The 27008-nt window shown below is 44.2% G+C and overlaps 1 protein-coding gene across 5 annotated transcripts in view; it reads left to right on the top strand.

The window, feature by feature from the left end:
* myt1lb (myelin transcription factor 1-like, b) overlaps positions 1-27008 on the top strand; it is a 93103-nt gene that overhangs the window by 45847 nt on the left and 20248 nt on the right. For 3 of the 5 annotated variants that reach the window (XM_047327289.1, XM_047327290.1, XM_035611195.2), the window contains exons 5-10: positions 12676-13154; positions 16461-17615; positions 20678-20812; positions 23332-23422; positions 24810-24917; positions 25774-26000. In XM_047327289.1, coding sequence (XP_047183245.1) covers positions 12676-13154; positions 16461-17615; positions 20678-20812; positions 23332-23422; positions 24810-24917; positions 25774-26000 — 2195 coding nt within the window. The remainder of the gene's footprint in view (positions 1-12675; positions 13155-16460; positions 17616-20677; positions 20813-23331; positions 23423-24809; positions 24918-25773; positions 26001-27008) is intronic. The other 2 variants (XM_047327291.1, XM_035611198.2) reach the window with 2 other exon arrangements.

Below are 27008 nucleotides of genomic sequence, written 5' to 3'. Positions count from 1 at the left end.
GGTCACACTAGAGATGATACTGATTAATTATGACAGTGACCAAAATTATCTTGGTCATCAGCATTATTAATGTGTTTAACAGAAAGAACTGATACATTATTCAAACTGAAATTATATAATTATTTTATTATAATAATTTTATTGTTGGTGTTATCCTCTCTGACACACACACACACACACTGCGGAAAACACAGACACATAGTAGATCCTATTATACTACTTTCTATTCTGCGTCTGCTTGGTGTGGACCATGTGCAGTTAACAAATGTCCACAGACATGTGATGTGTGATGACTGATAACTAGTAAATATCTTCACCACTCTTACCCAAGTGGACCCTTGTGTACTTGCAAATGCTGGAGAGTATAACGTATATATAATGGCCTCACATAAATGCAAATGAGTAAGAAGACACAACTGACATAAATACATGGATTCCTGTATTTGAGTCTCCAGTATTTCTCCTGCTTGGACTCTTTTCTAATCAAACCTGACAGATTGTACATTATAAAATATGTTGGTTGGGTGACTGAACGAGGTAATGTGTTATATGGCACCTACAGCAGCAGAAAAATGTGTGGTGTTTTTACAGTACTAGCACCTGATGACATGTTCCTTCATTATGAACACACACACACTGTAGTTCACTGTCCAGTGGCAGTCAATACTAGACTGGGGAATCAAATGTGGATTAAAAATAGTCCTTGAAAAAATGCACTGGTGCTATCGTTTAAAAAAGAAACAAAAACTCAAAGCTGTTTTAGCAACTTACGAATAAAAGTTTTACTCTGTGTGCACCCTGTGTCAAGCGACATGGAAATTATTTTGCCATGCTGCTATTAGCGCCAACATCGTGTCCCCCTTCCTCTGCCGCAGAAATTTGAAAATACGTTGGTGGTCCCTCCCCTTACACAAAGTAGCCAAGATGGCGACCACTGTGGGTGAGAAGTGTTTGATCGTTTTTTGATCGTTCTTTGTGCACCATGCGGGCACTTGTAGTGTGCTGCAAGTTGCCATGGTCTGTCAGTGTGAATGAACTCATGTCCAAGAAATGACAGGTGTAAAAGTACGCAGATTGAACATTTCCAACATACCTGCTGGTCGGTTTGATGCTCTACAAGAGTGGGTAATTGCCAACCTCTACTCTGCAGATCTCAAAATCCTTTAACTTTTTGTAAAAATCAGCTAATATTTCCTAACTGTCCGTTTGTGCGTTTTTTCGTCTCAGCCCAGGCTCTGTAAATCGAAAAATAAGTGGTTCAGATCACACCACACAACACTGCATGTGCAGTTTGGAAACATCACTGTGACACCTTAAGAGAGGGGGTTTTGGCCAATGGTTAGCGCGCCGGTCTCCCATACCCGAGGCTGCGGGTCTGCAGCCCGGTCAGTGCAGTAAATTCACAACAACAAAGAGAGAGACAAGCTTTCTCTGAAATCGCTTAGTACCCCTTTAAATAAATGATTAATCAGGGTCCCACTTCATTGTTAGTGTATTTAATGAAACTGAATGAGTGATTTGGCTATTCTTTTAATTTTCAAGGGTGGTGTTATTATTATTTTTCAATATTAATGAGGGTGTATAGTGTTAAAAGGCCGAAACACCCAATGATGCAGAGGAACACTACTGACGATGTGTCCTGTGTACAACAGTGCTAAAACTCTTCCGAAGCCAAGAAATGCCTCCCACATAACTCAGAGAACCACCTGTCCCTAATTTACCACTCTCAACACAAATATCAAGGAATTGCTCACCATCTATTGACACAATGGACAGTTTGTAACATCACGTCCTGTTTTTGGATTCTGTTTTGTTAACTTCTGATGAAATTTTGCACCTACAAAAGGCAGAAGTGCGTTGTTTACTGCTGTTGTGGCTGCTGTCTGGTGGTCCATTAAGTGTTTGCTCCTAAGACAGATGCTATACTGTAGGGCTTACTGTACCTCTGTCTGGGTAAAGTGCTGCTCGCCTGGCTTCAAGGGCCCTCGACTGGAGCAGAGCCTTCAGAACAGGCTTTTCACCTGGAGTGAGAGGGGAGAGAGGCAAAGGGCAACACGCTGACACTCACACAAACACACCTACATTCACACCTATGTAGTCACTCTTAATGCATGCTGACACAAATATAGACATACAAGCCACACACACAGACACCTCCGAAGCCCTCACACACACACACACACACACCACCTACTTGACATGTAGAGCAGCATTCCCAGCTGAGTGCCTCTCTCCAACCTGGCAATTTCAGCGGAAGAGAATCCAGCTAAAGTACACAGCGCATCATGCTGATTTCACGAAGGGGGGGGGGGGGATGGCAGAATGGCATCACTGCAGCCCTCGTTACTGATCCACCAATGTCCGACTGGACTCTTTCAACAGAACTATCATTTGCAGTTGCGTGTGCTAGATTGCAGATTTTTTTTTTCTGACTTCCTACTGTCGTGTTGGATTGTTGCTGTAAATACAGTTTATTCAATGCAGGGCATATTTGGTGGACAGACCTCAGAGCTTAATCCCAGTGAGTGATACAATACATAGACACTCATGCTCAGATACAATTCATACATAAAAACACTATGTACAAGCTCATACAGCTGCATCTGACAGTGATGTTTTCGGTGACATTAAGTTTCTGGGTTGCACAAGATGCTGCTATAAATGAATCATGAGTAAATCTGTGAGGTGTGAATAATAGATGGGAGGAGAGGTAAAAAAACCAAAAAAACAAAGGAGTGCTGTTATTATTTGTTAATAAGACACTCTGGAGCATCACTAACTAGATCTCATTACCACAATACACCCAGGCATGCATACACACAGACAGCCACAGCTAGCGCACACTTTTTTTTCCCCACCCACATGCACAAACACTTGGTGCGCACACCCCACATGCCAAACACATGCAGAAGTCTCTCATCCCGCATGACTATTTTTACCTGTGAAGCCTGTCGTTGCCTAGCACTGTGTAATTACATCCCACACTCCAACGACAAATGATTAGAAGCAATGATGGATGGGTTAACTCTGTCACCCCAGGATGCCGGGTGCAAAGCTAATTACGCGGCCATACATGCGTCATATGTCTGTTACATGTGATAGCCCTCTCAGCCCCCTGCCATAACTGTAGAACAAGTAAGATAAAGGTGGACGACGTGTCTCCTGTTAATCATCAGATGACGTGACGAAGTAACGCCAATGTTGATCATAGATCTTTGCCGTCCGTGGCGTCTCTAATATGAACTAATTGTTCCATTGGTTGCATTTGGCTTAGAGTTTGTCCTTACAAACAGTGGACGTCTTCTGCAATGAAAAAAGTCTTGTTTCAAAATCGTGTTTGTTTATCAAGGTAATTTAAAAAAAAATGTTTTGCACTCATTCTTTATCCAGGAAGGTTCTGTTAAGTTACAATACATCTTCTGCCAGGGAGTCCGGGTCATGATGGGTAGCAAATGAAATACAAACAAAGTGAGCCGACTAAAGAACAAAACATGTAGTTATCAATGGAATGAAAGGAATCAACCCTAACCCCCCAAAAATATAATTAATATAATAGCAATTCAATTGTTCTATGAATAAGAAAATAATTAAACTAAAAATATATGGTAAATGGACTGTATTATATAGCGCTTTTCTAGTCATATAGACCACTCAAAGGGCTTTGCAGGAAAGTCATATTCACCCATTCACACATATTGATACAGCGCTGCTATTTACCACGCATTTTTCTGTCACAGAAAAATGTGTGTGTGTGTGTGTGTGTGTGTGTGTGTGTGTGTGTGTGTGTGTGTGTGTATGTATATTATATTGGCTGGAGTATTCCACCCTAAATAAAAGGATTTCATCATAATCCTCCAGTCACTATCACAGTTTTTTTTTCATATTTTCATATATTACAATGGACTTTGTAGAACATTTCTAAATGTGCATTGTTCATTTCCCTTCCAGAAAAGATTGCACTATGGATTTTCTGTTGATTATGGCAGGAAAGTTGCACAGACTTTGTTTCTCTGAATACACCATTTTGGTGTTATTTGGATAAGGAGATGGAATGTGTTTGCTTGCGTGTTTGCTCATACATATATCTCTGTGTGGCGCGTGTGTCTGTGCATGTGTGCGTGCGTGCGTGCGTGCAGACGGGGATGCGTGGGGTTGCGATTATGATTGCCATGACTGCAGCTGGGGCTGTGGGCTGAGTAATTGCCTGTCTTGGTAGGGAGAGCGTGGTAGCCAGCTAAAAGTCAAGTGCTCTCTTCCTGCTGCTGTAGACCTCATTTGGATTCCACATAGCATAGCTAGCAAGCTAACGCCAGCCTTGGGCCTGTATTATTCATAGCTTGACAGATAGCTCTCACTAAAAGCATTGGAACTGGGCCAGGTGGTGATGGAGTGACAGAGGGAAGCGGCACCATTGCACCTCACTCTCTGCCTGGCATCAGGAGAGGAGAAGAGAGGAGCCGTTTTAAGAGGGTTTTTTTTAAATAGGAATTGGAAAATGAAGTAGAGATGAGCGGAATAAAGAGGTGAAGAGGGGACATAGGGCGTAGAAAGAAATCAAACAGAATTATCAGAAGAACAAATGAAGTTAAAGAACAGTGAGCGTACAAGACATGCGGGCAAAGCTTACATTATCGCAGAGATACTGGAGGAGTGTACTAACCACTAATGTTAAAACGAAGGAGAAGGCAGGAGCAGCAATGCAGAGCAAGTGAACAAAGCCATCTCAGATAGAGAGAAAGAGGCCTGGAAAAGGAAGAAGAGAACAAGCAGCCATCCACCCCCGCCAAGCTCAGCAACCCCTCTGCCTCCATGTGCAGAACCAGATAAGGTCGCATTAATCAAAATCTGCCACTTCCCCTTCCAAAAAAACACCGTCTCTGCCATCAGCCCCCCTCTGTGAAGTATCTGTCACTGAAACGGAAATTTCCATATTTAATGGGAGAGCTTTATATCACCAAAAAGACAGTGTGGGCTGAGGGTGAAAGAACAGAGTTGGTTGGATCTGTCAGCTCTGTCATTAGCTTATGCACTTTAGACCGCGTAAGCAGCCTTGGGGCTCATTTCAGTCTGGCTCCGATACAGTTTTTGTAATTTCAAGAATGGAAAGAAGCAGGACAGAGATTTGTCCTGGTCCTGTGCTACAGTCACAAGCATAATATTATTGTATTGTAATAATATAACATTGTCTATTCTACTTAACACTCTCCTTCTTGGCACGTTAAAGCGTAATATTACTATTTTACTGCTGCATTTTCTGTCCTCACATAAACCTCACTTTGAAAGCACATCAGAACCACGGCATGTCAAATTTACCTTGGCATGTACATGTGACTTCCCTCCTCTCTGATGCCATTTGTTTATTTCTTTCCCTTTGTAAATTCCCCCTTATTTGCCTCCATGTGCACATTATGACAATCCTGAAAACGACCTCTCTGACATTACCCGGCGTCAGATAAACAGGTGGTGTTTACGCTTTTTTTTCATCCTCTTTTTTTCCCCTCTTCTCTTTTTCATAACTGCCTCCCCGAGGAAAGACATCAAAGGGAATAACAGATCATGTGCAGTGAGTGCGGAGCGTGCCAGGGGAACGCGGGCATGAAGAAGTAGGGTTGGGGGAGGTGGGGGGCAGTTGCTCAGGGCCAGCTCCAGGCCGGGCACATCCTGACCTCTAACCCCTGAACACCCACTAGCTCTCCCCAGCCCCAGCCCAAGCCTCCCCCCTCCCACCTTCGGCCAGCCCTTTCCTCAGAGCAGCTGCCAACTAAATTACATCAGTGTCAAGAACCCCTCCTCCTATGCTGAGGAGATGGAGCCTGGTAAACATGATGTAGAGTGGGAATCCCACTGCAACACACAAAGGACAGACACTTCTGCATGTAAGAATTACAGTTAAGGATTATTTATTTTCGCTATTGTCAAACAATCTTTTGAAAAGACCAAAACCATCCATGCATTTGTGCCTCTCTGCATTCCCACCTTCCAGCTCTTTGTGTCGATGAGCCCCAAGCCCACTGCTAGAACATATACTTTTATGTTTAGAAAAGCAAAAACATTTTCTTTTCAAAAGTTACTAATAAAGGAAAAAATTGTGCCTACAGGGGACTTTTTTCTCTTTACCACAAATATTGAGCACTATTTTCTGTTCAGAATAGACTGCGTAGAGCTCAAATGGACTGTTCGAAATCTATTTTTCCATTTTTCTTCCCTGTCAAAACCTGGTGCCTAAATGACCCATGATACAAGTCGCCCGCCAAACGCTGGGTCAGAGGTTCAGGTGTGTTATGCTCGTAGTGGCTAATGTAGCCTCAAGCCCGTAACCTCTACAGCGGTCCGGTATGCTCACTTCTTTCTGACTGCCCACTTCCCAGATTTTATTCAAATGTGGAGTCCTCATCCCCAACTAACCTTGACTCAAATGACATCACTTGAGGACATTGATCAGAAAAGTTTGTAACCTTTTTTTGTTTTTGACATGCCTTCAATTAGCTACTATTGTGAAAACAAATCAGTTCTCTGAGCATTTCTTAGCTGCATTTTGGACAATTGGTTAAACAAAAGAAGCAGATTGAATATGCCACCTCAGGCTTTTAGGAAGTTGCTTTATATTCATTCACATCAAGTCCTTTCTATCAGTTCATCCAAAGAAAATACTATTGCAACATCCTCCACTGTGGCTTACATAGACAAAAATTGACAAGTTAGATGCAGGAATTCCTTTTCCACAATGGCTGCTGGGCTAACTAGCTGGCCACTGTGTGTGTGTGTGTGTGTGTGTGTGTGTGTGTGTGTGTGTGTGTGTGTGTGTGTGGGTGTGCATGCGTGTGTGTGTGTGTGTGTGTGTGTGTGTGTGTGTGTGAGCGCATGCGTGTGTGTGTGTGTGTGTGTGTGTGTGTGTGTGTGTGTATCTGAGTTGGGGTGATTGATTGGAGTCATTACGCTGGTAGAGAGAGCGAGAGAGGGACTCCTTACTTGGCTAATCCAGGAGTGAATTTAGCTGCAGGATGATAGATAGCCGCATTACACCCTCAGAATCTGCTGTCCGATGAGCCTTCCTTCTCAGGACCTACGAAGGAAAATCATGCAAAATAGCTTGTAGGACACACATATCAATATTTTTCCAGATCTGTCTTAAAATCCCTTACCTCAATGTTGCACATGATTTGAGGAGTCTGAAGACACAAATGTGTAATAATTTCTGTTCAGATTATGTAATACACACTTGTGTCCACCTATGTTAAACCACACCAAATTAGGGCAGAAACATTCAACAGAACATTGTTTTTCCTCATTATCAATTAGCAAGATGTAGATGTTATTTCAGCAAGAAATATTTTAAAACATGCAGAATTCTAAATGGAGTTTGGTGTCTTCATCACGGCAGCAGCATTTCTGGTTCATGAAGAAGTTGAGGGAGGAACATACACCATTGGGACGTGTTTCAGTTCATTGAGTTGGAGCAAGCAGTCGCATCTCTGGTCAAGCCTCTTGATAGACCCGGATTTCTGTACATAAAAAAACATTTAAGACACTTGAACATCTCAGACTCCAGCCCAAGATAATTAATTACCACTAACTTGCTCAGCAAAAGTAGCATATGGTCGCTCCAAGTGTTTGATGTACAGTATATAACGTATACGTATATAAAAAGTAGGGAAACCACTTCTTTCTGACGTTGCGACACCAGCGCCCAAAATTACATCTGCAAATGTAGAATGTTGGAACGTCAACATGACATCTGCAAATGTAGAATGTTGGAACAGCCGAAAACCAAAAGGTTTTTTAGTTTACTGTTAAGTAATACAAGAAAGACTTCACATTTGAGGAGCTAGAAGCATCAAATGTTTCTCCCCTTTGCTTGAAAAAAGCCGGAAAAATTATTGATCAGTGATCAAGTCAGTAGCTGTCTTAATTTTTCTCTCCAACATTTAATTGACTAATCGTCTAAATTCCCTGCTTGTTATCGTATTCCAGAGTCTAGAGAAGTGTTTTGCAGCAGCAGGAAGCAAAATAGCTCAGCTCAGTTGAGCTGAGCAGCCCTCACCCGTCTCATCCTTTCTCTCATGCCGTCAGCTCTGTCTCACTTTCCCCACCAACTACAATCCGATCCTGGATGCGAACCCTATCAGTAAGGCACATTGACGCTCCATGAGAAGGTGTTTTCCCCAAGCATAAGATTTGGTAGTTGGCATATATGGACACAGGGAACTAAAGGGGGGCAGCTTGAGGCCTTGAGTGGACTCAGGGAGTGAGGATAAAATGTATGAAGATGTTGCTCTGCATGTATGTGATGCACACAAAAGTGGTTACCAGTTGCCACTGTCCTGTGTCTCAGCCACGTTGAGGATTTGGAGCTCAGCGCAAGCTCCTACAGCTCTCAGGCTCTTGCAGGGCTCGGGATGAAGGAGAGACTACACAGACTGGAGGGTATTAGGATGCTCACAGCGGTGTGGATAGAACAAGTGCAAGAGTTAACGGCAATAAAAAAGGCAATGCAAGGGGCAGAGAATATGACTAAAGTTTAGACTGGGTTTGTTGGCTCTAGGCTGCAAATTTTAGAGCCGGAGCATTGAACGGGCAACAATACACTTATTGAACCAGTGAGCTGAACAGCACGTCTGTTGGGCTCTGGTGCCTCTTGGCTACTTCACATTGCACTCACTGTCTGTAACATACTAACCACTGTACTGTCAAGGATTGCTGAACCTGGATGTCAGTGACTTTGTTCAAATATGTCACAAATTTTTCTCTTATTGTTAAGACTTCCAAGTGGACATTTAGTTGCTCCACATTTACACTCAAAACACGAGCAGCAATTCAAGTTTCACTGACACTGAGGATTATTTCAACCCCAAGTAACTGTCATTCTGGTATGCATGCGTGTGTGTGTGTGTGTGTGTGTGTGTGTGAGCGAGCCATAGCGGCTGATATGCGAGCTTGAGCCTGAGCCGCAAGAAAACGCCCCAAATTGCAGCGTCTGCCATGCACCAAGACACTGTCTTTTGTTCTCCCCTGCTAGCAGGAGTAGCCTGACAGCTCTGAAATGATTCTCTGTGCTCTTTCTCACATACACACACACACACACACACACACACACACACACACACACACACACACACACACACACACACAGTCTTTTTAACTCCTCTCCTATACATTTCCCAATTTTGTAATAAAGAAGTCTATGCAAACATGCACAATGGCATACACTCACACGCCGTCTTTCTCTCACTCCTATAGCCTCCATTTTTCCTTCCCCACCTCTCATTTTCTCTCCTTGTCAGTCCTCTTCTGTCATTTTTCCTCACTGTCTGGCTGTGAGGATGGCGAATCCCTCATGGATTTCTGCAGGATATCACCATGGAGACGGGGCTCTGCCACACGTGTCTATAGATCCTTCTACTGGATAGGGGGCACCGCCAGAGGTGGTGCAACTCTAGTCTGCTCTGGTGGGAGAGGAGGAGAGACAACAATGGTTACGGTTGTAATGGCTACGGTTGGCTACGGGGGGGGGGGGGGGGGGGGGGAGTGAAAGAGTAAATTGGTGTGAGAGAAGTGAGGTAATGTACACTCTAAAAATATATATACGAAGGAGGCGGAGAAAGCTGATATGCGGATGGGAAAAGAGCAGGTGAGGTTATGATGAGTGAGAACCAAGAGGGAGAAATATGAGGTGAGAATGTGGGGTGACAGGAGGAGACGATGAGAGAGAGAGAGGGAGAGGGAGGGAGAGAGAGAGAGAGGAGTCAAGAGAAAGAAAAGCAGCAGTGAGAGGAGGCAGAGGGAGAGGCGACAGCAGCCTCATCCCTGTGTCAGGGAGACAAATAGCGTGTGATGCTAATGACTGGCTAAAGCTTTTGCCCCCGCTGAGAACAGCCGCTAATATGACTGCTAATAAAGGCACCGTGGAACGCCGGCGCATTCCAGCAGTCGCTCAACTGTCACCCAAAATTAGCCAAACGGGAGCTCTCCCTCTCCTGAAGCTCCACTCGCCTGTCTCACATTAATGCTCCAGAGATGGGGTCCTTCTCCGTAACGTTTCCAGTGGGCTATTTTTTTTTTTTTCTGTGTCAAAGGGCCTCTTCTTTACACTGCAATTTGTTTCCTCATGGAGGATTTCGTGATTCTGCCAGTGGGCGAAAAGTAGAGAGAAACTCGGAAGGGTACATCATTTTGTCATCTCCTTCCTTTCTCTGCACAAATCCTCGCTTCTTTTTTTCATTTAAATGCCACCTAATTGTTTCTGGAATTCTAATTGCCAAGCGCAGTGAGTGGGATGCAGTGCCTGTGATGACGAATGTTGCAGCCAAGGTCACACGGCGACGGAGCCAGGGAACGTGGGATGGCAGAGCCGCAGAGGCTTCCTGCGGCTTAGTCATCATGGGGCTTAGAAGCGTCGGGGCAAACACACCCCTCACTATGTCACAACAGCCTGACAGCTCAGGGACGGGAGGACACCTGAGACCAAAGTTATTGTGTATTCAACGCCTCTTAACACAAGCATGATTACGAGACATTTACATAAGATGCTGTGTGGTTGCTTTAAAAGGGCAGTAGCTTTTAGGCAGAAGACAAATATCTGTGGCACTGTAGGTTGAACTTTTATCGTTGTCGAGTTTTAAAGCATGCTCACTCTCTGCTATCAAAGGGCCTCTTTGTTTGTACAGTCCTGACCCAAAATAATGAAGTGCACTTGACTCCTTTTATAGATACAATGGGGGGAAAAAGTATTTATTATTTGCTATCCATTAGCTGATGTTGCAGACCAATTATAGCAATTCAGAAACCATTCTTTTTTTCTGAGTGAATCAGGTGTTGACACATTCATGCCTGTCGCTGAGCCGCAGAGCTCTGCTGCGTCTCAGTGCTTGACAGCATGAGCTGCTTTATTGTTAAGATAAAGGTGGTGAGGCCGAACTAGAAGACAGAGGGGGAGAAGAGTGGTGAGGGGCTGTGACTATCTGACTTTCCCACACCACTTTTCCCTCGCCTTCCTTCCATCTCTGCTCCCCCTCCGTCGTCCCACTCACCTATCCTCCTGCCAGCCCGCCTGCCTTGGCAGCTGCTGACCTGCTGGGATCCCGCCCTTGATTTATTTGGAGAGGGGCCTGGAACGGAGGGTCCAGGATGAGTGGCATTTTAATGTGCTTTTGAGATGTTTGGTCACAAGCATTATTGATCACAGTGCCGCAGCGCACACCAACCCCCCCTCCCTCACTGTCCCGCAGACCCTCACACTGCCCCGGGGGAGAGGTCTGGCTGTCAGGCAGGGAATGAGTTTCCATGTGGGCTTAGATTAATGAAATAAGGCCCCTGGTTGCAGGGGGTCAGACCATTAAGGAATCCCTGGTCTTGGCGAGATTGAGCCTGCCAGGGGACTGGACCCTGACTGACTGATGGACGTACAGGACCAAGGAGAGAGGCAGAGAGAAGGAGAGGGGAGGACAGATAGGATATTGGACTGTGGGACACATTGGCAGAGAAGAAGAGGTAGCAGAAATAGGTTTCTCAAACAGTTGTCCTCCATTAGCACCTCACGGCTGCGACGAGTGTTTCCCACAGCCACTGCTTCACCGCAAAAGCAGCGCACATTGAATAACAACAACCATTTTCGTACACTCACACACAAACCTTGTGCCATTCATTCACATCAGGTCTTACTCTAAGTAGCGTGGATCTGGGGAACCATCCAGAGGTTGTAAAATAGGAGCCAGGGATATTTCACAGCCGAGTGAACATGCCCAAAGCGTGTTTAGCTCTCTTACACTAGAACCTCGACAGGGGGTTTATTTGATGGCCAAAACAGTCAGAGGAACGTGTCATCATTTTCTGACTCTGTGTGTGCGGGTGCCTTTGCTAAAATGTGCCAAATGTGTGTACACAGCCACGATACACACACATAGACTGATAAACTTAGATGTTCCAACAGCAACACAAACAGTCACACACATTGAGCAGATATGGGGGGGGGGGGGGGGGGGTACAGGTAGCAGCTCAGGGCTCTCACAGGTTTGATGAGTGAAAATGGATTAAGCCCCTGTGATCAACAGCCTGAGCGAATACACAGATTATCAGATTATCAGATTAGGATCTGTCCCCCTGCTGCCTAGGGGAGCCAGAGAATACATTAAAACCTGAGGTGCTTTGGCAAGATTCAATTAATCAGGCTACAGGTTCTCACTTACAGTCAGCCCCAGACATGCAGCTGTGTTGTGCTGCACTCGGTTCACATCGCATCAAGGGCATATCAGTCCACCGCCCAAGTGTTTGCAGAGCACGAGCTGTGATTTTCTTCTGCACGAGGAACAAGTTGATGCTACCTTAATATTAATGAATTTAGAGGTACAATTTAATCCTCTGCTTTGGATGCTCCGGAATAAGAGTTTTTATCCCTTTGTTACAGTTTTCTAGAAGAAATGGAGCACAGCATTTTATTATAATTGCTCAATAGCTAATGAATATGTGTAATTAAGTTTGGCTAAGCAAAGTTTAATATTTTCCCAGCAGACAAATTTAGGAGACATTGCTTTCCTTGCAGTAAGAGGCCTGTGTGCCTTGTTTATTCCCTTTTCTAAGTTTGTAAACCACAACACAGAGGCCTGAGTGCAAATACGCCTTAGCACTAATGGCCAGGTGAGGCTAACTGCTAATGGCTGCCCTCTTATCTCTCCTCTGCAGTGTGTATGGCTGCCCTGTGGCCAAGAAGAGAAAGAGTCTAGACAGACAAACCCTGGAAACCTCCCCCAAGAGGAGCAGCTACCTAGATGACATGGACAACTCCACAATGGAGGAGTGCTACGAGACAGATGGAACGGAAGAGATGGACGACAGGGGGGGAGAGGAGGAGGAAGGAGCTGTAGAGGAGGAGGAGGAAGAGGGGGAAGTGGAGGAGGAAGAGGGGGAGGTGGAAGGCTACATGGACTACAACATGGAGCAAGTGGAGCACGAAGATGGGGAGGTGGATAGAGGAGATGGAGAAGAGGAGGAAGAGGAAGAAGAGGAGGTAGAGGTGGAGCAAGAAGAAGAGGAGGAGGAGGAGGAGGAGGAGGAGGATGAGGAGAGGGTGGACGAGGCAGAAGAGGAGGAGGAAGCAGTAGAGGAAGTGGACTATGAAGAGGGAGAGGAGGAGGAGGAAGGAGAGCAGAGTCAAGGGCAAGGTGAGAACACTTTCCCATCACATTGCATGATGTGGACTAATATTTAAAATGCACGAGATGCACTACAACAACTTTTTAGAATTTTAAAGTAATAGTTTAACATTTTAGGAAATCTGTTCATTCAGAAGATCAATATCGCTCTCATGTCTGTGCAGTATGTTCAAGGGTCAAGGAGCCAGTTAGCTTGACTTAGCACAAAGACCAATAACAAGGGGAAACGGTTAGCATGTCGCTGTTTGAACGTAGCAAAGTCCACCTTCGAGCCCCTAACGCGTCATATCTCGTGTTTCATCTGTGCAAAACCAGACAACAGTTTGCCATTTAATGGGGGGAGAAATGTGTCGGACTATTTCTTGGCTGGGCACTGTAACATCCTGGAGTCTTCACTGGTTGCCTGGCAACTGTCAGCTGAGCCAAGAAATACTTTGGCACGCAGCCGCCTCTAAAACAGCGAATTGTTTTTACACTTCATTTTTCCTACAAACAAGGTATAAAGTCAATTAGGTCGGCTAACTGGCTGCTGAGTGTACTGTACACGACGAGTGAAATCAGTCTACTCGCAAATAAATGTTGAACTACTCCTTTAAATATTCTCTATTTATTTAGAAACTTAACCTTGATTTTTCGTGTAGCATTTGCATACATATCCTCTCTATTTCTATTTTTGGCAGCTGAACCCGATGTGCAAACACAGACTATGTTTTGCATTGGAATAGGAGGAACGATCAGCAACAGCAGACTGAATCCAGCATGGCCGAAGCCATGCGATGTATTATTCCTACGGCGAATTGGATATTTTGACATTTTACTTGCATATGTTCTCATCTTGAAAGACTAAAGCTGTACTGCTACTATCGCCTAAACCAACTGCAAGCTGGAGGAGAGATGCACCGGCACCAAATTATTTGAGAACTAGCAGAATTTGTTAGTTTCTTGATTTTTCTGACTGCTCTTTTTTAAACATATTCAAGATGTTTTTCTAATTACAGAGAATGTATCTAAATTGGTGTCTGGAATTAGCATTGGAAAACAACAGTGAAATCATTGAAATGTTTGTTTAAATGTTTTAAGACCTTTACTGAGCCTTAAACGAATTTAGCAAGGAATCTTACTAAATTGCTAAAACAGCAGCCATAATATGATTATTTTTTTTATGCTACTAACAAACTAATGATTTTAATATAAGTTACAAGTTTCTAGTCCCTTGATGTGTTTGAATTGCAAGAATATTAGATCTGTTGGCAGTGAAATGATTACTTTAATTATGCCTTGATGCCATGATACAAGAACACCACCTTCCTTTCACAAACTCCTGCCCCATATGTTAGCCCCCATTCACCCCACCCCCACGCTGACGTGCCCGACGCCAGATTTGGCAGGTTTCTCTCCAGCAGATTCTGCTTTGCATCACGATTGGACCTGACAGTGCCTTCAAGTCCAATTAAGAGTGAAGCTCTGCGAGAGGAGTGTGCTCACCCTGTGAGCGCAGCTCTTCCCACAAAGTGTTGATGTGGCGTCTCAGCAGCCATGCTCTTATTTTCTCGCAGACTTGTGAAAACATCTCTGAACACAGACTGGTGTTCATTAGAGCCCGCAGACGAGACCTTACCCTTAACTCTGACACAGTGGACTGTCGACACTGTCTCTTCAGCCTGTCAACAGCCTCTCTTTCTGTGGGTAGTCGCTGATTACCATCTCTTTATGATGGATCGAAGTGGTGTGCACATGCCACAGTGTGCGCTGCTGCCATTCTGCAACTCGCTCTTATCACTGAGCTCTATAATCATAATGATGTTTACCTTACCCAGACATCACGACATCTTAATCTCCAGCATTTTCCTCACAAAAGGATAATCTTTCAAGATGCATAATTATCATGTTCCCCATTAGCCCCAAGACAGCAGTACTGGATGGTTGCTGGGCAGATTACAATCTCCTAAATGTAATAGAGGTGACATTCTGAAGCTTCCGTGTGTTCCTCAGGGGCATGCACATCTCTGTAGCTAATCCAGAGCCAATTCAGTGTAGGGCAGTATCTTTGTTCCCTCCTTAATCGTTTTCGCTTCTATATCCCTTTTATGTACTTTGATTGCTCTTCAAATTGCTTTCCTGTGCCATGTTTCATACCATGACAAAATTAAACCCCTGATGCAGGATGTTGCTGTAAGAAAGCCTTCCACTGTCAAAATATGTGCCTGGTCATTCGTGACTGTTCCCTCTTCCCGCTCTACAGCCTTCTCCCCCCAAGCAGCAATATTATGTTGCTCTTATTAGATTGGAGTGTATGTAAGTGGGTGTGCGTGTACAGTATGTGAGTGACAAAAGTCGTTTTTATGCAGTCTATGTACAGAGGATGTAATTGGATGATATTCACATTCTTCCCATGTGTTAGCAGATTCCTATTTGTAGTTTGGATTTGATGAATACAGTCAGGTTCAGTGATCACTGATACGTCTTTCAACCTGGTGTAAATTCATATTTTATCACCAACAATCACACTATTTTTTTTTATTATTATTGTTGTTTTGTGGTGTGATGTGCTTGTTCCCAGGAGAAGTGAAATTCTTATTTATCATTTTCCCCGCTGGAATGTAAGTGGCAAGAGCGATTTGCTATTGGTGGCTCAGGGCGGAAATGTGGAGCGAAAAAAAAAAGCGATTGGAAGTGCTCCAGCAGTGAGGGCTTGAAATTACCGACAGAAGAGGTTCAGTAACCTTTTGCAGCCTGTCAGAATCAATTAGGCAATGAAAGGAATTATGAAGATACTGATGATTGAATGAAAAAAGGACTGTAGTAGCAAACGATGAATAGCTGTGGACTGGGGTTCATCGTGTAGAGGGAACACCATATTAGCTTGTAGATTTTAGATTCTCCTGTGAAAACGCTCTCTCTAATTCAAAGATTTTTTTTATAATGTTTTGATTTAAACTGCTCAACACCTCAACAACTGCTCAATAAAATGTTATCTCACTTGCAGCTATTTTACAGAATTACTGGGTTATTTTAAGCTGTGAATATGAAATACAGGAAAAAATTATACTTGCTAAAGATATAGTCCTTGGTTTCATAGATTCTCATTTACCATAGCATATTTCTCTGGAACTTTCCCAAACCACTATATTTAACTTCCTGTGCTGATTCACAATTCAGAACAAGAGCTGCTGTTAAGACTCTCAAAGTAAATTATTAGGGGAAGCAAAGAGTTCCTTATCCAATTTAGATGGACCAAGCCCAGAAATCTGATTTACCAGTAAAATAGAATGATGGAAATGAAATTACAAGACGTTTGTTCTTTCTTTCCAACAGAGGACGATCAGATGAGCAGCAGCGAGGGGGGCGATGGTGGAGGTGGTGGTAGCAATGCCAAGTCTGGCCTGACTACGGACAAGGACAACAACAACAACGCAGAGTATGAAAACTACGATGAACTCGTGGCCAAGTCGCTCTTAAACCTGGGCAAGATCGCAGAAGATGCCGCCAACCGGGCCTTGACGGAATCTGAGATGAACAGCAACTCCTCTAACAGTGCTGAGGAGGAGGAGGAAGAGGAGGACGACGACGACGAAGACGAAGACGAAGAGGAGGAGGAAGATGAAGAAGAGGAGGAGGAAGAGGATGAAGAAGATGAGGGTGAAGGGGATGAAACACAGAGGGGTGATCTAAGTTTGGACATTGACAGTGACGTAGTTCGGGAGACAGTGGACTCCCTTAAACTGCTGGCACAAGGTCACGGTGCAGTGTTGTCTGACAATTTAGATGGACAGGAGTTTGAGGATGGTATCACTGAGAATGGGGGCGACACCGACTGTGCCCACAATGGGGCACACAAGGGTGGTCATGGACAAGTTAAGACCACCAGTAATGGACAAACAGAGAACAGTGATGAGGAAGTGTGTTTAAGCAGTCTGGAGTGCCTGCGGAACCAATGTTTTGACCTGGCTCGGAAGCTAAGCGAAACAAAGTCCACTGACCGAAATGGACTATCCCAGCAAAATCATTTTCCCTGCGGGGATCCCAATCAACAGCCCCAGCACCATGGCTATGGCGATTTCCACCATAGTCAAGATGACCGCCGGACACTCGACAGGAACTATTCCGACATGGACAATCTCATGAAGCTGGAGGAGCAGCTGAGCCCCCGCTCCAAAGCGTTCTCCAATTGTGCGCAGGATGACCGATATCACACCAACCACCGGGACTTTGATGAGGATACTGCCTCAGTGACGTCAGACCACTCAGAAGAAGTGTTTGACATGACGAAGGGTAACCTCTCGCTACTGGAGAAGGCCATTGCACTAGAGTCAGAACGCGCCAAGGCAATGCGAGATAAAATGGCAGCTGAGGCGGCCAGGAGAGATGGGGTGAGGTATAACCATGAAGACCATGGCCCACGGCACGGCTATGGTGTTGAGCGTAAAGCCCGCCTTCCTGATGGTATGAAGAAGCCTTTCTACCATAAAGGTGAGTAGCTCTTAAAAACACGGACACGCTCAGATGCACACAAATTTCTGTTGAATGCAATACGTAAGTTCACGCCTGTTTATCTCATTTAAAATGCCCAGGTAAAATGTTTGTCTGCCAATGTTTGTCTCTGTGTTGTATCGGTCCTGTTTAGTCCCGAGACTAGACAGCCCACATGCATTCTGGGAACTTCACTACAACCCCAGGACAAGCTTTTTCAGCCAATTTGGAAATTCGCATCTTGGTAGCAGCGGGAGCGGGAGCGGCAGCAGCAGCTTATGTTGTTAAAATAGGCCAGCATGGAAACATCAGAGGGTAGGCTTGTCAGGCATAAGTAATGGCAATCTGCACGGCCTGTTAGGACCGCAAATCTCATCCCTGCGATGCAGCTTTGGGTAAAGCTGCCTATTTTTAAACTCTGAGAAAGCACTTGGGAGAGGCCACTACCAAACAGGGCCCTCCTGTCTTTTAGAAAGGATTCCTTCTCTAGAAAGCAAGTCTTTTTCTGTTTTGTTTCCTTCTGATGCTTAAGACCTATAACATTCAGATTGATACTTATTGATACTACAGAGAGACAAATACACTTGCATTATAAAGACTGTAGTATTCAATCAGGGATCATTGTTACGTGGCATACTGGGTGTGCTGAATGTGGTTGTATACCTACAGAGTAGAGTCACAGAAACATTGCTTTGGCATTTACAGTGGTTGACTGCAAGCTCACTGGTTAAAGTCTTAATTATTCCTCACACCATATCCTTAACTGCAACAACCTTCAGGCTTAGGTTACACAATTTGCTCCCATAAGGAAGATATCAGATGAGAGCAACAAATAAGAGCGAACTAATTCACAGCGGGATGATATTTCACCTTAAATGCCACACGACTCACATCAGGTATACTGTGTATTGCAACCTAAAATGCTACACAAATGTTAATTTCAAGAGCCTTCCATTGCCCCTGTGTCTGGCTAATGCTGGAATAATGTGAGACAGTTGCATCACGATAGCATCTTGCCTCGGGCAAGACAGTGGCAGACAATCGTTGACCGGGGTTCTTGTGTGTGATTTATAAAAGTAGAACATGGCAAAAGGGTGGGGGGTTTGAGGGGTTAGGGTGGGGGCTGGAGGGAAGGGGGGTTCAGAGAACAGACCAGCTCCCTGAGAGAAACATGAGGCTGAGATGAAAATTGAACATTATCAGAATGACCGATAACGAACGACAGGCCCACTGACTACACATTAATTATCTAGAGATGGTATGGTAATGGGGGCCATTTGCTATGCAAAGCGCAGACCATCCCCAGCCACAATCAATATCCCCTGCTTTCTAATATGTCTTCCACTTGGCCGCCTCCACTCTCTGCAACGGAAACGTGGCGTGCAGAATGCACAGTCATCATGTATGTGTACGTGTGCGTTCATGCGTGCGCGTGTAAATGGAAAAATTATTTCCAACAAGCGCTAACAGTCAATGTAATAATGGGCCCGAAAAAGAAGCTATTATTAAGAAGTCACATTTTACATTCAGACCAGGTTCTTCATCAACATGAAATTCCCCTGCCTTTATTGCACTGGTACCAGACAGACATGACATGACAATATTGTACCAAACTCATATGCCCCTAACTTGACATAGATAGATGGCAGCCACAGAGGATAACGAGATACTTTCCCCCCCCTGATTAATGAGACATGGGATTTCATTTGGAGAGTCGCTTGTAAACGCATGAGTAGGTGTGCTCCATGCCAGCTCTTAATTTTATCCTTCTTCTTTTTGTTCTCACACTACAACCTCTGGGTTTTCTTTGGTTTGTCAGTGAGGTGGGAGCAACTCAGTTACACAGGCCTTTTAAAAAAATTTTTTTTTTTGAGAGAGAGTCCATGTGTCTTTAAGGGAGTTAAATAGCTGCATTTGAAGCAACAATGCCAGTTGGCACAGCTCGGCACCCCTGCTTTTTGGTGGTAACCATATCTGACCTGGGTTTGGATGAAATTGGGGTTTTTGATGAAAGTGGGTTTTGGAAAGGGAAAGACAATATCATCCGGCGTGTGCGTGTGCGTGTGTGTTTGTGTGTGTGTGAGTGGCTGTGATTAAGAGAAGTATGATAAATTCTCATTTCAAACTTAACTGGACGATAAAACTCCTCATTGAAGGTCATAAACACTGTGAATGTTCACTCCTTTTTTATTAGATTGATGTAGCAATAAATAACAGCTTATGATTCTCATATATGTTTGGTTACAATAGTGAAAGGTACGGATTTGTTTTCACATGAGGGGGGGACACATGAAGTCAGAGGTTGGTGTCAACTAAAATACTGAAAAGTACTCTAATGTTTTTTTGCATTATAAATGTGTATGTCCATCTATAATATAACAATTTATCATTGAAAAAGTGAGAAATGTTATGTTAATTGTTGTAATTTTCTAACGGTAGCCAAACTTCATTTTGTTTCATTGTATACATAAACAAATATATATGTATATATATATATATGTATATGTATGTTAATTAAGTGGTGTCCACAGAATTCCCGCAGGTTAAACTTCCATCAATCAGAGGATTTTACAGTAGGCTGTTTGAAGCCTGAGATGAACATAGAGTCCACAAATCACTCACTGACACTTGTTAAGCTTTTTGCCAGGAGCCATTGTTGAAGTCCTTAAGTCCAGGACTCGGACTTGAGTGCTGATTTTCAGTTGACTTGATAGCTATATTGATTGTTGTAAAACTATTGAGTTTTTTGTAGCCTACACGCAGTCACATGCAAACTGTCAGTAACAGTTAGTGCTAAGATGCTTACAGATGTCCCTAATCCCCCCTTTATTTAACATTAAATCCAACTTTGGTGAATCAATTCAGACTTAGCTAATGGGGACTTGACTCTGACTCTTCTTTGGCTACTCTGACTCTCTGACGCTGGAGAGACTCGACTCAGACCAGACCTTTAGTGACTGGAGCACAACATCGCCATGAGCTTGCAATGTACACAATGACTGAAAATTAATCAACCATGTGTCGAATGTGATGATCACCTACGTATACCTTTCTGTCCGCAGATGCTTCTCGTGCGGACAAGAAGGAAAGTCGGTGTCCGACACCTGGCTGTGATGGCACCGGTCACGTGACTGGCTTGTACCCACACCATCGGAGCCTGTCTGGCTGTCCGCACAAAGACAGGGTGCCGCCAGAAAGTAAGCATGTCGGTCACACGTCAGCCAAACATAGGTTTTTTGGTCATTTAAGCAACCTGTGGCCTAGGTGTTCTTTGATGTTCAGCAATCCGCATGTTTCCTGTGACCACTGCTGTGGCATGACGTGTGTATTGTTCTGCCGTGGCTGGACTGTGTTTGATGTTTCAGTGGGGCTGTACAGTTAGGGGTCAGACGGGTTGCGGCTGCGCTTCTCTTGTGACCTTTCTGCATGGGACCATGGATTTGCTTGCTGATCACCCGCCTAGTGTACCGTGGTGAAATGAGGTCTTACTGATGTGGCTAGTGGCAATGCGGTGATTAGTGGGATGGTCGAGAGCTGTCAATCAGTGATGCACATGCCTGCATGAGACCCTCCCCTGTGCGAGATCGACTGAAAGTGGTTGAGATCACATGACAGGAGATTTATTTCTAAGGGTTGCATGATTCTTCAGAGCAATGTTTGGTCAGGGCAGAGATAACTCATGAGAATGTATGCTTTCACATTTTTATCTTTGATATGTCAATAGGGTCTTCAGATTTCACTTTTCACAAAACTTGAAAATGCCCACAGACCGTGACACCAGTCATCTGCGCCACGAACCCCATTCATTTATTTGTACCCCTTGCTCAATTAAGTGATATTGAGTAGTCAGGCAGTATCATATTTCTAAGCCACATATCTTAGTGGCAATAAACATTAGCTTGGACTGACTGGTGACTTTCCCCCACTGTGGCTATTTAGTCTCATTCACCTTGTGCAAACTTCTCAATAAAAGGCCTTTTACACGTTTCATTAACCGCAGAGTGAGAATCAAGTTATGATCTGCCATGACCCAGACTGCAATCAACATAAAAGAGGGTTTTAATAATGTCAAAGAAATTAGTTATCATTAAAGCCAGGCTTGTAAAGACCCACAGTGTCGCTGATGACTCTTGTTCTGTGGAGAGCTGCGTGCACAAAAAGTCCCTAACCTGAGATGCCCTCGTCTCCCAGAACCGTGAAATGACTCTGACTAGGCGACCTTGACTGGGATCAACTGTCCCAAAATGGAATTTTGGAAAGTGCTTGAATTGATTGTCACTGGAGATATTGGAATAGGATGTCTGCGCTCCACCTCCTGATCCTCACTCGCGTTGATTGGGCAGACTTTTGGGGGAAATGAAACAACTAGTACACAAAAAGTTCTCTGTCTGGTCTTCGTGGATTAACCTTAAGTCCCACAAAACACACACGGCCTTGGTGGCGTGCTTCGGTGGGTCTCTGCAGCAGTCAGGGTTGACCACAATTTAAAGAGGAGCACATGTTGCATATGGAACTCCCCCTCAGGGAAAACCTACGGGAAAGTCTCTCTCCCCTAATAACACATTTGCTAGCTTGAATGGACAATGTATTATTAATGGCTTCATTTAATTGGGAAATCACACAGTGTGGCCAGACTCCTCCTTGGGAAATGTGAAAAATTACAATTAAATTATATCTGAAATTCATTAACTCCCATTCCTGTGTGCTCATTGTAGCCCTCTCCTGTGGAATATTGAGTCTTTGTTTTGACTTTAAAGGGGTTTACCTTTGTAGCATAAAAGGTTTTTTTTGGTTCCACATTACTTCCTGTTTGCTTCCTTGTATTATTCTGCTAGAGTAAATCCCTGTAGTTTTGCCCGTGCCCTCTGAATCAGGCCCAGTGTTTTAATTTTTTGCCATTTCTGCCTGTCTCTAAGCAGAGGGCAGGGTGGAGGTGGGATATGCATAATGTATTGGCTTGTGGCATGTTGAGGTGGCAGGCTTTGTCCAATTACCTGCACCGAATACCAATTAGTATGTGAGGGGACGAGGATGATGAGGGGTTAAAGTTTAAGGGGGTGATAATGATGAAGCTGCTGCCGATGGGGTTTGGCCCCGTGTGCCACTAGCGTCGAGACGACCCTTCCCCACGCCCCCGCCTGCGGTGCTCCAACAGCTCCTCTCGGACGTCCGTGGATCATTAATCTAATTGGCGGGTTGCCGAGGGGATCCGAGACAGTTATGGACTATTTTAATGGTAAATGGTATTGAAGACTTGCGCTCTCTACCCTAACAATGTGCAGATGATAACAAATCATACTCTATCAAGAAGCTGCGCTCCATCTGTCTGCTTCTCCCATCGATTCCCGGCCTTGTGTTTTGCATGATTGCTAGCTGTTGGTTGCTCCACTCGCTGCATGCCCAAAATTTCCTTCCATCTCTGTCTCTCGCTGGCTTTGTCCTGTTAAACTCAAATGACATCTTTTTATTCATGACTGTCGCTATTCCATGAATACTAATTTGAAAGGGCAGGATAAGTGGAAGCAATACGGTGGGAAACCTTGGCTGGCCTTTCAAACTAGTCTTCATTAAAATGAAGAAGAGGTCATTTGGGTTCACACAGGCCCATTTCTTAATGATGTTTATAATGCCAAGCTCCTCACATACTAATAGAGCTTGATTGTAAGGGGCTCCTAACCTCCCCTGTCTTTCACTCCTATCTCCTGTCTGCGTGAAGTTGTGGCAATGTATGAGAATGTTCTTAAGTGTCCTACGCCTGGCTGCACGGGACGCGGCCATGTCAATAGCAACAGAAACTCCCACAGAAGGTAAGTGACAGTCTGCCCACATAGACTGGCACTGTCCATGTCGCACCCTCCTTTCTTTTCTATGGAACTTGGTTCGTGTTTTTTGTTATTTTTCCCACACTAACATTTTTCCATCTCATCTATTTGTTTAATTATTCAACACGTTTTTTTGTTTTTTCCAAAACATTATGTTTTGTGTGTGTGTGTGTGTGTGTGTGTGTGTGTGTGTGTGTGTGTGTGAGAGAGACTTGCAGGCATTTTAATAATTTTGGGCTGAAGGAAGCAAGTGAGGTGATTCAGCTGCAACAATCCCACAGTTTAACAGAGACCGATTGAAATGCAGCAATTCACACCCTCCACTGCATAAATCATTCATCAGCTCATGGCCCCCCCAAAAAAGGCATCTATCAGGTGCAGGTTTGGAGGGGAAAACTGAAATAGCAGGGCACTCGTGCCAGTGCTGTCAGACGGGGTGAGGTGACAGTGAAAGAGGAGTGTCACCCAGAGCAGATGCTCGGGGAGTTGGGCGTAGGAGCAGCCATTAGCACCTTTCTGCCACTCAGCCGGGGTGACAGGAGAGGTGCAGACCTGCGAGGACCAGAGTGCCTCCGCGCTGCGCTCAAGTGGCACGGCTGCAGTGCGAAATAGACACGCACATGGACACACACCGTAAACTTTCACTTTTACTTGAAAGAGCTGATACAAGCCTCCATGTAACGGCCTCACACTCACCCAACCAAACCGATACCACACTCTCATCCCTGCACACATTCACGCACGTCTGATGACAGGTGCCCTGCACTGGCTTCAGGCCATTGTCAAAGATCATTTTTTTCACTGTGGCCCGACACACTATACAGTTGACAGACAGGATGGAGAATAATAGGGGTTAAGGATGACAACATGAACTTTTGTCACATTTGGTCAGCTTATTGTCACGAGGAAGTTTTACAGCTCAGAATTCCACTGGAGCACAGTGTGTGTGTGTGTGTGTGTGTGTGTCTTTGTCTTTTCACCATGTTTTTGAAGGAAATGTGATGCTTCAGAATGCACATAAAAATGCACATTTGTCCATATGGGAATATCTATTCTGAGAATTACTTCAAGCTGTTCAGCCAGAAACTTGCAAGCTGTTGCCAATTGTGTTGTTATTTAAAGTGTTAAAAGTGGTGAAAATGAACGACTTTGCACTTTAGGCAGAGACTTCCTGAACTATAGTCAGATACTCTCACACTGGTAGACTCTGGGATTGATTGGCCTGACAGACGGGTGTGCAGTGGCTGTTGACCGTCTGACACATTCTCCAACAAGCAAAGCTCTTGCAGCATGAGCTCTAAATGTGATATGTTCACCTCTCAAAATGCATCTCAGTCCGCGGTGCCACTTAGACCTCTTTTCTCATTTTCAGTCTGTCCGGATGTCCCATCGCTGCAGCCGAGAAGCTGGCCAAAGTCCAGGAGAAGCACCAGACCTGTGACGGCCCCAAGTCCAACCAGGCCTCTGACCGAGTCTTAAGGTAATATTCACTCTACACTTTTCATCCTCCTCAATGGGAGGTAAATTAGTCATGAACTTAAAGGGCAAACACATATGGATTTTGTGCCAAGACATACTGACGTAAAAATAATAAAATACTTGAAGAGCTGTTTTTCAGTCATGTTGGGATGTTTTTTTCTACGTTCAGTAAAACTATTCCTAGTTTATGTCTCCACCTTTTTCCCCCCCTTTTTACGCTTCTGTTCTCCTGTCCCCTGAGAAAAACTACATCTTCATTTTGCTGCTAACTATTGAAGGCAAATCACTTGATAGGATTATGAAAAAAAATTGGCCACATTTATTGTAGTGAAGGCAGAGCCGTTTGAAAGAGAGGTTTCTTTGATAGTCGTGAAATGTTATCATGAAGAGTCTTAAGTAATTGTAAATTTTATATTTATATCTAACAGAACACCAACAGCTGAAGATCTTACATCTAATTTCCCAGGTCATTTGTGATCCTGTATGTGCATATCAAATGATGAAAGCATATCAAAATCATGCAAAATATATCAAAGTTTTGGAAATTCTATATCTACAGTTTCTTATTGATGTGCATGAAAAAAACTCTGGTGGCAGGCTTGTGGGGGGTTTTTTTAAGGAAAGAGAAGGAAAAAAATTGCATATAAAAGGGATGCCCTGCACCATAAGTCACCCCTCTATTCCCCAGCATCATCCCAGACATTCTTATCCCAGAGTTTACACATTACGGTCCGCTCCTTCCCCTGCATCTGACCTTTTTTTTTTTTTTTTAACCAAACCCCAAGTTCCCTCTCCTTCCCCTGGGCAATGTTGACTGCCTCAGTCCAACTTCCACCCCCTGGTCATTTATTTTCCAGGCCTATGTGCTTTGTCAAACAACTGGACTATCCACAGTATGGTTACAAGAACAATGTCTCCACCAGCACGCCCCGCTCCAACCTGGCCAAGGAGCTGGAGAAGTACTCCAAGACCAGCTTCGACTACAGCGCCTTCGATGGCAGCAACAACCACCAAGTGTACGGGAAACGGGCCATCGCACCCAAGGTGCACGGACAAAGGGACACCTCCCCAAAGGGATACGACGGTACTATACATCACAGCAAGACTGGCACATTTTATTCTCCTTGCTTTGACATTTCCATGACACATCTTTTTTCTTCTTCTTTGTTTTGTAATTTCTCCCATGTTAAATTTTTGATTTAAGATAGAGTGGACTCTGAAGTGCGCTCAAGTCTGTTTAGCTGTGTCAAGCATAAAAGCAGATAAGAGTGTCATTAAAGATACCAAATTTAATAAACCATATTTTTTTATTATAAATATTTTATGTGTCTAAGAACTAGAAACAATTGTCTGGGAAATCGTCTTCTCATTACTTAAAGCTGTACAGCAGGGGTGTCAAACTCTGGCCCGCGGGCCAAATCTGGTCCGAAGTGTAATTATATTTGGCCTGCGAGATAATATCAAATTTCTATTTGAGCTGGCCCGCCGGTAACGCATGCACCGCTAATACTACAAATCCCAGAATGCTCTGCTATTGCCTTGGCGAGTCAAGACCCGCAAGCATCCCCTCCTCTGTTTTCATTCATTCGCAACCTCATGCTACCGGTCACCTCGGGCAGATGTCAGACACCCTGCAAGGAAACCTGGGCCATTTTGCATGCTGCCAAACCATAAAAACGCAGATTTCTACCGCCGTGTTCCCAAGTGCACAGTTTGCTGAAAAACTCAGCGTACTCAGAGCCGAGTTTACCCGGCGATTTGCCGACTTTGAAGCACACAAATGTAGATTTGAACTGCTCAGTAATCCGTTTGGAGTTGACGTAGAAAGCGCACCAACCTTGCTACTTGAATGGTTGGATTTTCATTGAAGGAAATGATCATCATTGTTATTATTATATTTGTTGTCGTTGGCCTGTGAAAAAATGATTCCACTAAAAATGAACCGAAAAGGCTACACATGGAGGAAGTGGCATAATATTATTTTTATTTAAGAAATGAATGCCACTGATGTGTCCTTTATTTGAAAGTGATTTCTCAGGTGTTTAAAGTATTAAGCTTTGCTTGTTCCAGATTCAGTGTTTAAGTAAAACTT

Source organism: Scophthalmus maximus, chromosome 15 (assembly GCF_022379125.1).
Source record: "Scophthalmus maximus strain ysfricsl-2021 chromosome 15, ASM2237912v1, whole genome shotgun sequence".
In the NCBI taxonomy this organism is placed as follows: domain Eukaryota; kingdom Metazoa; phylum Chordata; class Actinopteri; order Pleuronectiformes; family Scophthalmidae; genus Scophthalmus; species Scophthalmus maximus.
The sequence above is the reverse complement of the archived record's forward strand: the minus strand, read 5'-3'. Positions and strand labels throughout refer to the sequence as shown.